The sequence below is a fragment of the Vulpes vulpes genome, chromosome 9 (genome assembly GCF_048418805.1).
Source record: "Vulpes vulpes isolate BD-2025 chromosome 9, VulVul3, whole genome shotgun sequence".
NCBI lineage: Eukaryota > Metazoa > Chordata > Mammalia > Carnivora > Canidae > Vulpes > Vulpes vulpes.
Window position 1 is genome coordinate 45403949 of NC_132788.1, and position 12340 is coordinate 45416288.

The 12340-nt window shown below is 47.4% G+C and overlaps 1 protein-coding gene across 1 annotated transcript in view; it reads left to right on the forward strand.

Moving 5' to 3' along the window:
* The first annotated feature begins 7499 nt into the window (after positions 1–7499).
* The window catches only part of KL (klotho), a 46072-nt gene continuing 41231 nt past the window's right edge, over positions 7500–12340 (forward strand). The window contains exon 1 of the mRNA XM_025996594.2: positions 7500–8469. Within this exon, the coding sequence (XP_025852379.2) occupies positions 7585–8469 (885 nt within the window). The 5' untranslated portion in view covers positions 7500–7584. The remainder of the gene's footprint in view (positions 8470–12340) is intronic.

A 12340-nucleotide genomic window follows, 5' to 3' on the forward strand; every position in this document is an offset into this window, starting at 1 on the left:
GAAGCTAAAATTTCTTCCAGTGTCCTTGTTTTTTGTTTCTCCTTTGTATCATCTTTGGATTTCTCTATAAACGTCTTAAATAGAGTCTGAGACTCACAGTTCTTTTGGTTATAATTCCCTGTTATCATACGGGAGTCATTCGATGTAGTGGTAAGGTGTAGGGGAAGGGGAATCATTCTGCAGCCCCATGATTGGGTCTCAGTCTATTACTGGACCTGACTTGGATATATCTCTTCCTCCATGCTGAAGGCTAATAGGAGCTGGAGTTGGGTATTTCCTGCTCCCCAGGATGGTTAGCTCTGGTAAAGCAATTTCCCTTGAGAGCAGGCCTTGTTAAGAACTGGGAGGTATGAGCTATTTCAGAATGGTTACTTTTCCCTCCTTCCTGCCAGAAGCATAAGAGGCTTTTTCTCCCATCTTAACAGTGAGAATTTGGTAGGGCCCATGGTGGTAAACTTCACAGAAGTGTGGGGGCCCCCTCAGAGTTAATTCTTAAATTTGTTCACACTGAACTGTCAGTTTTCTATTGATTACAGCTGAAAGTTTTCCTGCTGTATCGGCTCTATTTGTGGGTATCTACCTCTGGTAAGCTGTGATTCTATTATCTTACCTAATAGTAATAAGATTTATTATTATTATGTTTGGAGGAGCAACAGTTTGCTCTGTGACCTCATGTCTTTGATGCATCTAGGGAGAATAGTTGATTTTCAGTTTGTTCAAGTTTTTTTCTTGATGCAAGGATGGGCGTGATGACTTCTAAGCCATCTACGTGTCAGATCAGAAAACTGAAATCCATTATTTTGAATTTCTGGCTAAGTTTTCTTACTCCTAAAACCCTGTAAAATATCTCTCAATGAGGTTTATTAGATATCTATCTGTTCCTTTTGTATGCTGGCTTATTTCCTGGGGACATCCTCTTGAAGCCTGCTTCTGTCTAGAATGCTTATGCTCTAAATGGCTATATCCTGAGGCTTCCTTTTGCACGATGCTACAAATTCTCTTCATGTTTCATCTGCTTTCTACTCTCTGTTTCATGCAATTCATGTTTTCTCCCTTTTCTGTTTACTTCCTTGTATTAGTGGAGTACATATTTTTATAGCTTCAGAAGAAAGATGCATTTGAAAGCACCCTTTAAAAGATCCTTGATATCTGAAAATGCCTACTTGACTCTCACACTTGATTACTGGTTTGGGTGGGACACAAGATTCTAGGTTGAAAATAAGTTTCCCTTAGAAAACTGAAAGCCCGTTACCATTTTTCTCTGATTTTTCATGTTACTCTTGAGAAATCCAGGGCTACTTTGGTTCTTGTATTTTTTGTTTTGTTTTTGTTTAAAGCTGAAGCTTTAGGAATTTATCTTTATCTCTGGTATTCTGGTATTCCACAATGATGTGCCTTACTTTGGGTCTTTTATTATGATAGGGCAGCTTAGACCCATTTCCCTGGAACTTCATGAGCTTCAATTCTGAATTTCCTGTTTGTTCTCTCTTTTGAACTCCTTTAAGTTGGATGTTTGATCTCCTAAATTTTCCTGAGTCTTTATTTCCTATTTTCTAATGCTTTATTTTTTGTACTAGTTTTTAAGGTATTTTCTTATTTCCCAATACTTTTACCAAATTTAGAATCTCTTTTTCTTTTTTCTTTTGGTACAATATTCTTAATTTCCACGAGTTCTCTTTTGCATCTCTATTGTTCCGATTTTTATTCTTCTCCTGTTCTTGTACCATAGATGCAATACCTTCTCTTACTTGAAAATATTACTGAGAATTTTGTACTCTTGCATGAGGAGCTTTCCTTCATATATCTGGTCTTTCTTGACTGTTCTTTTATATCCGAGGATGAGTCACTAAATGGCTGTCTGGAAGCATTATGTGCATAGGCAGGGCTTGTGACAGAGGGAGCTTTATTGCCAGGTGCTCTGATGGAGTCCTGGAGCTAGCCTAGGGAAGGTTAGGGGGTCCCACTCTTGCTTTACAGAACTTGATCTACTTTCCTCAAACCTCACCCATGCTCTTCTCCATATGTGCTGTCCCCAAGGCTGTAGCCTCTTTGGGTCCATTTCTTCAGAGAGAATACATTGCCCCATGGAGCTAGGGAATGGGTAGTGCCAGACTGTGCTAAGAGCAGAAAATTGGGATCTCATCATTCCTGTTTTCAGGTCCCAGCTGCCTGTTTCTTCCAGGTATCGCAGCCTTTCTGGAGTGATGCCAGGTAAATCATCTTGCTTTTCATACATATCATCTCTATCAGATACTTCACATATCAGTCCTTTATCTTCGTCTCCTTCCCACGTACTAGCCTCCCTCAATTTCATTGGAAACAGATATGTCTCTTATTCTTATTTTGAGGGTAGTTTTGAGAAAGGGAGTAGAGACATCTCAACTGTGGCCATTCAATGCCCTAAGCCCCTGGGACCATGTTCCCTTCTTCTAGACATGAGCTTCATGTCAGGACATGTTTGGTTGGGGTATAAATTAGTTCTGGGCAATGGAGACAGTAGTGCCACTTAGAAGGACATGGGGGAGGGGAAGCAGGTGCAGGATCCAAGCCCTTGGGTTCCCTGCTTTGCTCAGAAGAGATGGAGCCATCCAGGAATGCTCACTTTCCACAGACTGCAGAAGCAGCCAGAGCCCAATCTAGTGCCTCTATCACCTACTTTAACTCTGTAGAAAGACTACTGGGTGGCTCAGTCAGTTAAGCATCTAACTTTGTCTCTGGTTATGATCCTAGCATCCTGGGATCAAGTCCTGCATTGGGCTCCCTGCTCAGCGGGGAGTCTGCTTCTCCATCTGCCTGCAGCTCCTGCTGCTTGTGCTCTCTCTCTCTCTGTCTGACAAATAAATAAAATCTTAAACACAACAACAAAAACAAAAACTCTGTAGAGCTCAGCAGAGCTGCAGCTTCCCAGGAACCCACTTACCAGTATCTTGAATCCTTCATGGAACTCCCTTTGTTGCTTCTTAGTAGCTTTTGGTCCACTTCTTTGAGGCACTTGCTCATGCTGCCTTCTCCATCATTTTCAACATTTCAGCTGCACACTCTTGTTTTTGTGGTCTTTTTACTGTCTCCCTATTTAATATGCTGGGACCTTGAACATCTACAGCCATCCATTTAAGATTACAGCTTCTGCTGTACAGTATTCTCCTTCATCAAAAAGGTGAACTCCCAGACTCCCAATTCTCCTTCTCCTTGAGCTTCCCTTCTCTAGCACAAACAAGGGCAGAGTTCCTCACTTTGAAAACTTTTCTCTCTGCCATGCAAATGCCTCAAGTGACCATATTCTCATTCCTTCCACTGGCCAACATCTCAGATGCGTCTGTACTGATAGCCTTAACTCCTCAGCTCCCAGAAACTCTCATGGATGCCTCACACGGCAGACAGGCTTGATTGAGCCCCCTCTACAGCTTCAATAAAATTTGTTTCCAAAGTCAGCATGTGATCTAATTTCTAGATCAGTTGTCTTTTCTCAACAAGTTTGATCACCTATCCTTTTTTAAGATTTTTTTTTTTTAAATTTATGAGAGACACCTCTAGAGAGAGAGGCAGAGACATAGGTAGAGGGAGAAGCAGGCTCCCTGTGGGGAGCCAGATGCGGGACTCGACCCCAGAACTCTAGGGATCATGACCTTAGCAGAAGACAGATGCTCAACCACTGAGCCACCCAGATGCCCTCATCACCTCTCCTTTTTGAAGTCCTTTCCTGAGCTTGAAAAACACATGCTCCTGGGATTTGCACTTCGCTGTCGGTCCTATTTTCTCTTTTTCTCCTTTCTTACTCCACCCCTGACCCCCATAGATGGAGACCTATACCAACACTCAGCCTTTGGCTTTTAGTTGTCTCTTTTTGAATACCTTCATCTTATCCACCATCCCAGTATCAAAATTTCTGGCCCAAATCTCCAGTCTGTAACTGCCTCTTTAGCCTCAATAGAGATTGCTCTGCGTAAATAGGTGTTTTTATTTTTTTATTTTTTTTTTCTAAACAAAGTTTTTTTTTTTTAAGATTTTTTTAAAAATTTATTATTCATCAGAGATACACACACAGAGAGAGGCAGAAACACAGGTAGAGGGAGAAGCAGGCTCCATGCACCAGGAGCCCGATGTGGGATCCGATCTCGGGTCTCCAGGATCGCGCCCTGGACCAAAGGCAGGCACCAAACCGCTGCGCCACCCAGGGATCCCTAAATAGGTGTTTTTAATACATATATACTGAGAATGCTTTTTTCTTCCATATTTTGCTTCTCTATTATCCTTGCCTGTAGATCTTTTTTTACTCTTTACCAAATTTTACTCTTTCAACCCCAGATATTGTCACATTTCTCTGTGAAACCTTTCCATCCAAGTCAAAAGAAGATAACTTCCCTTCCTTCTGAATTCCTGTAACAACTCTCATGTGTCATTTGTGAACGCTCAACAGTGTATTTTTTTATCAGTAGCCTTTACACTGTTTCTCCAATCCAGTGTTGTCTTTGAAGGTAGGGGCTGTCACCTATGATCCGAAGTCTTAGGCTTCTCAGGGTTGCTTTGCCTATGGTTGTTGGTCAGAGAGATTGTCGGTGATGCTCTCAGTACCTCCCCATAGAGGCTGAATGTCACCAGCTGGTGAGCTGGGAGCTTGTGGGGTTGGTGTTGTGTTGGGGCCCATGTTGGTCAGTGGACTTCCTTCTGCTGCTTTGGCCGGGGAGGGCTCTGGTGGTCCCGGGATCACATAGGAGAAACTCTGCTGAATAGGGACTATAGAAAGAATGTGGATGATGAGCAGCCTGAGGACCACCTTTATTCAGGTTGTTGAAAATCATCACCATGACAGAAGTTAGTAAATAAATTTAAAAATTTTCCTTCCCTTGATGCATCAATAACTTCACCTTCCTAGTCAAAGCACAGCAAGTAATGACTCTCTTATTTACCCAGAGAACAAAATCATTGAATGAAACCCACATTATAGAATCTGAGGGTGGCTATGAAAGACGAGAACCAAAATAAAGCTGAACAAATGAGGAACAATACCTGCAGTTATTCACACTTCAGGAATCCAGAATTTAATAACCACAAACAGAACCTCAAAAAACAGCAAGTTCCAGAAATAAACTTACTTCAATGATCAAGAATCCTCATCATTGGGTGAAATGGACTATCACCTGGGAATATCTCTGCAAATGCTGAAGCTCTGATGTCCAGCTTAGGAAAGGTGACCTTCAAATGTGAGCATTTAGTCAACTGGGTCTTTCTTTTTAATCACCACTCAAAACGAAAACAAAAACCTCTTTTTTTGACTGTTGGCTAAATAAAAATAGTAATAGATAAAATCTGTCCTGAGCAAACAGACCATACATCAATAAACTAACACTTAAGTCTAAGCTATTTTCCATGAGACCCATGAAGCATTTCTAATTGAAACTTAATAAGCTACAGTGCAGCAAATACTGTAGTCTTCAGCTCTAGAAGGGAAATGTGATCCAGTATGCAGACATAGGAGCTTTTTAATTTAGCTGGAAGCAAGTGTGCCCGTGTAGTTGTGTGGCATAATTTTTTTAATTGCTGAAGTGTCACTGTTTGCTATTCCACATTTATTGAAAAATGTAAATGCCACATGTAAGAGAATAGCAATATGTCTTGTTTCAGTCTGATGGCTTAATCTGACTAATCATGATAATATATGCTAGCTGGAGTTGGGAATATTTAATAAAATACTGAAATACATTTGTTGTGCTTACATTTAAAATAAATCAATAAAAACACCTGTGCCTGCAACATTTAAACCTTTATTGCTTTTACGTAAGAAACAACACAAGGATGATCCTTTGACAAGAACAGATGTACCTCGGTGAGGATCTTCATCACTTGGCACAAGGGGGCAGGTGTGCCAAGAGTGAGGCACATGGTACCGGAGAGGGAGGGAAGGATACTAGCAAGATCTTACATTTGTCTGTGCTTTCCATGACTGAGTCATCTGTGCGCACATTTTTACATTTGCATTTCATGGGCCTCTGAGATGGCAGGGTGGACATGGCCACCTGCATTTTACAGATGAGATTCCTAAGGCTGGGGAAGATACTGTTCCACTCCAGCCGACAAAGGTGAGGCCCATGCCGTCCGTTCCACCCCCCCGCCCCCGCCCCCGATGTACATCAGTTACTCATAGTCTACACACACCCTCAGATACTGTGTCTCTCCGCAACTTCTGTGTAAAGGGTTCTCTGAATCATGAATCCCTTTTGTTGTAGTGAGTGGGAGCAGTTGCTTAGTCTAAATTCTTCTACCCCTTTCCCTTCTTAGCACAGGTGGCAGTGGTGGGACCCGGGGACCTTGAGCTCCGGCACAGCTGGGAACGCAACGTGGCACAGATAAGTTAGTTGCTAAGTCAGAGCTCAAGGCTAAAACGTGATTACTCATACAACAGATGCAAAAGGATAAAAAAAGGTGAATGACAGTTTTTCAAAGTTGAAACCTTGGTACTTTGGGTTTTTTTTGTGTGTGTGTTTTTAAAAACACATTATTTTTTTTAATAAGAAACTCAAAAACCATCTTGACATGAAACGTCACCTTCCCCTTCCTCTGGGCCATGGGCAAGTAATTCTGCAAGGCCTAACTCGAGAACAAATACTAGTTTGAAGTGGTAAGAAGGGATCCCTGGGTGGCCCAGCGGTGGGATCCCTGGGTGGCCCAGCGGTGGGATCCCTGGGTGGCGCAGGGGTTTGGCGCCTGCCTTTGGCCCAGGGCGCGATCCTGGAGACCCGGGATCGAGTCCCACGTCGGGCTCCCGGTGCATGGAGCCTGCTTCTCCCTCTGCCTGTGTCTCTGCCTCTCTCTCTCTCTGTGTGACTATCATAAATAAATAAGAATTAAAAAAAAAAAAAAAAAAGAAGGTAACAGTATGAGGGATTGTAAAGCAGTGTCAAGGCCCCCCAAGCATCTCCTTGGTCTTCCTTGAAGGCTTTCCAGCCTGGGGCCTGGGGCCGGACCACCCACCCCTTCTCCAGTGGGCCCCAGCGGCTCCCCTCCCCGGGAGAGCCTCTTACCTAGGGCCCCTCGGGGGGAAAGTGGGCCACCAGCCGCTGGGTCCGCTGGGTCCTCTCACAACATCCCAAGCCCCGGCTCCCCAGGCTCTCCCCACCTCGCCGTCCTCAAAGGATCTCACGCGGTTCCTAATCGGATCCAGCAATGTCCGTGTGGAACTGTCTGGGCCTCCGAGTGGGGGCCGAGTGGGGGCCGGGGGAAGCGCAGCCCGAGAACCCGCGCCCCGCGCCCCTCGGGGCAGCCGGGCCCGCCCCCCTCCTGGACCGACGCGGCTCGGGCTTCTCCCGCAGGTGCGCGGACGGGAAGGGCAGGTGGCGTCGCCAGGCACCTCGGCGGCCCGCGGGGAGCGGGGAGGCCCGGGCGCGGGGCTCCGACGTCCCGCCGCGCTGCCCTCTGCGCCCCCGCCGCCGACGCGGGGGGCGGCGCCGCCTCGCAGGTAATTATTGCCGGCGGGGCCCGGCGGGAGGCGGGGGCGGGGGCGGGGGCGGGCGGCGCGGCGGGGCGCGGGGCGGCGGGGCGCGGGCATAAAGGGTGCGGCGCGGCCCCAGCGCCCGGCTCCCGCGCAGCATGCCCGCCCGCACCCCGCCGCGCCGCCCGCGGCCCCTGCCGGTGCCCCTGCCCGTGCCCCTGCCCCTGCCCGTGCCCCTGCCCCTGCCCCCGCCCCCGCCCCCGCCCCCGCCGCCGCTGCTGCTGCTGCTGCTGCTGGCCCTGGGCGGCCGCCGGCTGCACGCCGAGCCCGGCGACGGGGCGCAGACCTGGGCCCGCTTCGCGCAGCCCCCGGCCCCCGAGGCCGCCGGGCTCCTCCACGACACCTTCCCCGACGGCTTCCTCTGGGCGGTGGGCAGCGCCGCCTACCAGACGGAGGGCGGCTGGCGGCAGCACGGCAAGGGCGCGTCCATCTGGGACACCTTCACCCACCGGCCCCCCGCGCCCCCCGGCGCGCCCCCCGCGGCCGGCCTGCCGTCGGGCGCCCGCTCTCCGTCCCCGCCCGCCACCGGGGACGTGGCCAGCGACGGCTACAACAACGTCTTCCGCGACACCGAGGGGCTGCGCGAGCTCGGGGTCACCCACTACCGCTTCTCCATCTCGTGGGCGCGGGTGCTCCCCAACGGCAGCGCGGCCGCCCCCAACCGCGAGGGGCTGCGCTACTACCGGCGGCTGCTGGAGCGGCTGCGCGAGCTGGGCGTGCAGCCCGTGGTCACCCTGTACCACTGGGACCTGCCCCAGCGCCTGCAGGACGCCTACGGCGGCTGGGCCCACCGCGCGCTGGCCGACCACTTCAGGGACTACGCCGAGCTCTGCTTCCGCCACTTCGGCGGCCAGGTCAAGCACTGGATCACCATCGACAACCCCTACGTGGTGGCCTGGCACGGCTACGCCACCGGGCGCCTGGCCCCCGGCGTCCGGGGCAGCCCGCGGCTCGGGTACCTGGTGGCGCACAACCTCCTCCTGGTGAGTTCAGGGGCCAGGCGGGGGCCGCGCGGGGAGGGGGCCCCGGGGACGCCAGGGGCGCGGGGCGCCTGAGCCTCCAGCCTCGACCCCCCGCCGGAGGCCCCGTTTGAACACCTTGGCGAGGCCACCCAGGGGATTGGCCTCCCGGGGGAGGAACCGGGCAGCTGGGGCTGCCCTGGCAAGCCAGGCAGCTGGGAATGAAAGGGGAGCTCCTTTCCCTGGGTGTAGGGGAAGCCCTAGAGGTAAGGAGGGGACGCTTTCCTGAGAGTCGGGAAGGGGAGACTGAGGAGGGTGGCCAAGAGAAACTGCAAGGTTAGGGAGCCTTGCAGACAGCATGACCCTCTGCTACACTTTGTGGAGATGTCATGAGTTCAGTGTTTAATCCAATCAGATCTGTTTTGTGTGTGTGGCCCATGTACAACTGAAGCAAATTCAAAGGTGTCAAAATCACATGTCCTGGAGAGCCGGGCGTAAACTCTTCCAAGGTTCTTCCTGTGGCACGCAGAACTGCACCCATCAACCATACTAATCATCAGGAGTGTGAAGACCCCCTTATGCAATCTTAAACAGAGCTAGCCATAAAAACAGTTGTTTCTACAACGACAGGATGATCTAGATTATGCCCTCCAACAACTGTATTTCCATGATCCTTTCTCCAACTTCAAGGATTCCTTAGAGATGAGATTATTAGCCTGACACAACTGATGTTGACACCCTTGTGCGATGCCTTAATACATTTTGACAGCAGGCATTATTGATGAGCCATGATAAAGTTGTCTCTCAAATAATTCTTCCTCCTATTTCTCCTTCATTTGGTGTTCAAGATGAGGTCCCGTTGATCTGCAGGTTCCTTTATAATGATGTCAGTTGTTGGTACATTTTGTACAGTTTTGTATCAGGAAAGAATTTTTTATGTGTATGTGCAAACATTTTAATAAAAATGTTTAAATGTCTAACTTCGGGTACTGTATTTTGGTGACTTGTGAGCCTACTGAAGACCTATTTGAAATTGAGAATTAAGCCACGTATTTTGAACAAATTCAAGATGAAAACCACTTCTACACACTTTTAATTGAAGCCATAGATAATTGAGGTAGGACAGCTCTGGGTTATTGAGGTGACATAGCGCTCTGAGCTGCTGCTAGTGTTGCAGTAATGGCTAAATTTGATTGTATGTCAGCTTTGGTTTGCTACCACAGCTCATAGAAGAATGTCGGATTTGTTGGACCAAAAAACTTGTTATTTCAGATTGATATATATTTTTTCATTAAGATACTTTAAAGCTATGGTAGGAAACTTTTTCAGTCTGTCAAAAATTTTTTTTTGAGGAATCAGAAGACCCTCAACGTCACCTGTTCATGGTTAGTGATAGAAAAGTTATGGGAAGAACTGGCCCCTCTTCTGAAGAAAACATAGGCAAATTTTAGTTCATACCAGAAACAAATAAGATATTTGTGGACCAGCTGGAGGACCTAATAGACCATCCCTGAAAAATCACTGCTTTTTTTTAAAAAAAGATTTTATTTATTTATTCACGAGAGAAACAGAGAGATAGGCAGAGACATAGGCAGAGGGAGAAGCAGGCTTCTTGAGGGGAGCCCGATGTGGGACCCCATTATGGGACTCTGGGACCACACCCTGAACCGAAGGCAGATGCTCAACCACAGCCACCCAGGTGTCCTTACAAAATCACTTCTTTAGATTTAAATCATACAAGTTCTGTTTTTAGAGTGCATGTAATAAGCTCTGTATGTATACAAAAGTCATCAATTTTTATTACAGTGACTTTCATGATAATTTCACTTATAAAATCAGGAGTTGGGACTGTAGAAGCTTTCTGGAACTCTGGTATCTGGAATAGTCAACAGGCTTTGGATTCTTATTCCCACTTTTGGCCCTCTGATGAACTTTTCAGTTATATTTTTGTATGTTTACGCAGAAAAACTTGACAAACACTAACCATCCTTCCCAGAAGCAGAGTGGACTTTGTGTTCATAAGAAATTAGTAACAGGTGGACACTTGATTTTGCCGATGCTGCAAACAAAATGCTGTAAAATATTAATTTTGCTTTCAAATTTCTTTGGTTTGGAATTCAGTCAGTCTTGTATACTGTGAAGAGATCATTTGTCATCAAGTATATTAAGTTTTTCATAGGAGATATTTTCCTTCTATTTTCAGTGTTCTTTCTCAGTGGATGTGTTAGAGAGAGGGAAGTAGGGAAATTTTGACCTTATTGGAAAAGATAAAACATATGCTGCAGATTTTGGTAATAGAACATTTCAGCCAGGACCTAGAAAATTGCTGTCAAGGCCACGAAACCCCTAGCATATTCTTTTGCATTTGGGGATCTGATGATGACGAAGGATGAAGCTGGCCAGCACCTCTTCCCTGCCCCATTCTGTGCCACTAATTTACAGGTGGGCTAAGGAGACCCCTTAGGGAGACTGGGAATTCTAGCCAAACTTCCCCCTTCCCCTGCCTCCATTCAATAATCATTGTCTGATGGCCTGGAGGACAGGAGGCAGGCCAAACAAACTGCAAGGTGAATAATGGGGGGCTCTGCTCAAAATGGCGGCCTCCATGTTCTTTTGGAGTCCTGGTACTGAGCTAAACCTTGAAAAAATAGTCTGTGTGTGTAGGTGTGTCTGTGTGTGGGGGTAAAAGAGCTAAAGAGGGACAGAGACAGAGGGAGAAACAGAATTAAAAGCAGGGTTTCCCCCACAGAGCTCTAGGAGCCCACGTTGCTTTGCTCATCTGAGCATCACCCAGAAAGAGGACATACCCTTTCTCTTGACTTGAAGAGAGACTGCTGTGCCTTCACAGCCCTTCACAGAAAGGTGATTCTTGACGTCCCCTGAAAAACTTGCACTGAAGGCCTGAGATTGTGATTCCAGCCCCGGAGTTTTTGTTCTGAGTTTTTGTTCTGACCATGGGTTTCTGAGAGGACCAGGACCCAGTTGAAGATACATGTGGACCTCCCACATGAGAGTCTTGCAAACGCTTGTACTGGGAACCTGTGGGAAAAGACACTGCTTTTCACATGAGGAGGTGGGATGGAAACAGAAATCTTTGGACACTCATGGATGGTATAGACACAACTGGTATTGAGCAGGCCATGCATTCAAATCAATGCTCGTGTCTTAGTTCATTTCTCTGCAGCATATATCTAGACACTATTTTCTTTTCTCAACACATTTCCTCAACTTGGCTTTCTTGCTTTCCCTCTCAGCTCACTGGTGACTCCTGTGTTCTCCACACCTTGCCTGTAGATGTTAGAGGGCCCAGGGCTCCATTGAGGGGCCTCTTCACTAGATTTACTCCAAGTGAACTCTTGAAATACTCTAGATCCTGATGATTCCAAGTTTTGAGTCTCTAGCCAGAACTTGTGCTCTGAGCTCTAGACTTGGAGAGACAACTGCTTTCTCCACTTAGATGCTCAATGGGCACACCACACTGAACACATCCAAAAGCAAACTTCTGTTCTTCTCATCTCCATTATGGCAACTCTGCTCTTTCAGTTGGCTTAGCCTGAAACCTTAACTCCTCCCTTTCTCTCACATCTTACTTTCCATCCATCAACAAATCCTATAGCCCTATCTAACCTCTAACCTTCAAAATGTATCCAGAATCCAACCACCCTTTTTTTTTTTAAATCTACAGCCATGGATCCAAGCCCCTGTCAGATTCTGCCTGGGTCATTGGAATAGCCTCTTGCCTAATGTCCTTGCCTCTGCTCTTGCTCCCTGCAGTGTGCCATGATGAGCATTCTCAAGGCTATATCATCATGTGTGAGCAAGACAAAGTCCTTTATTTATTAAAAATCCCACCTTTCCTTCAATGACCAGCTCACGCATTCCCTTTGGCTCCACA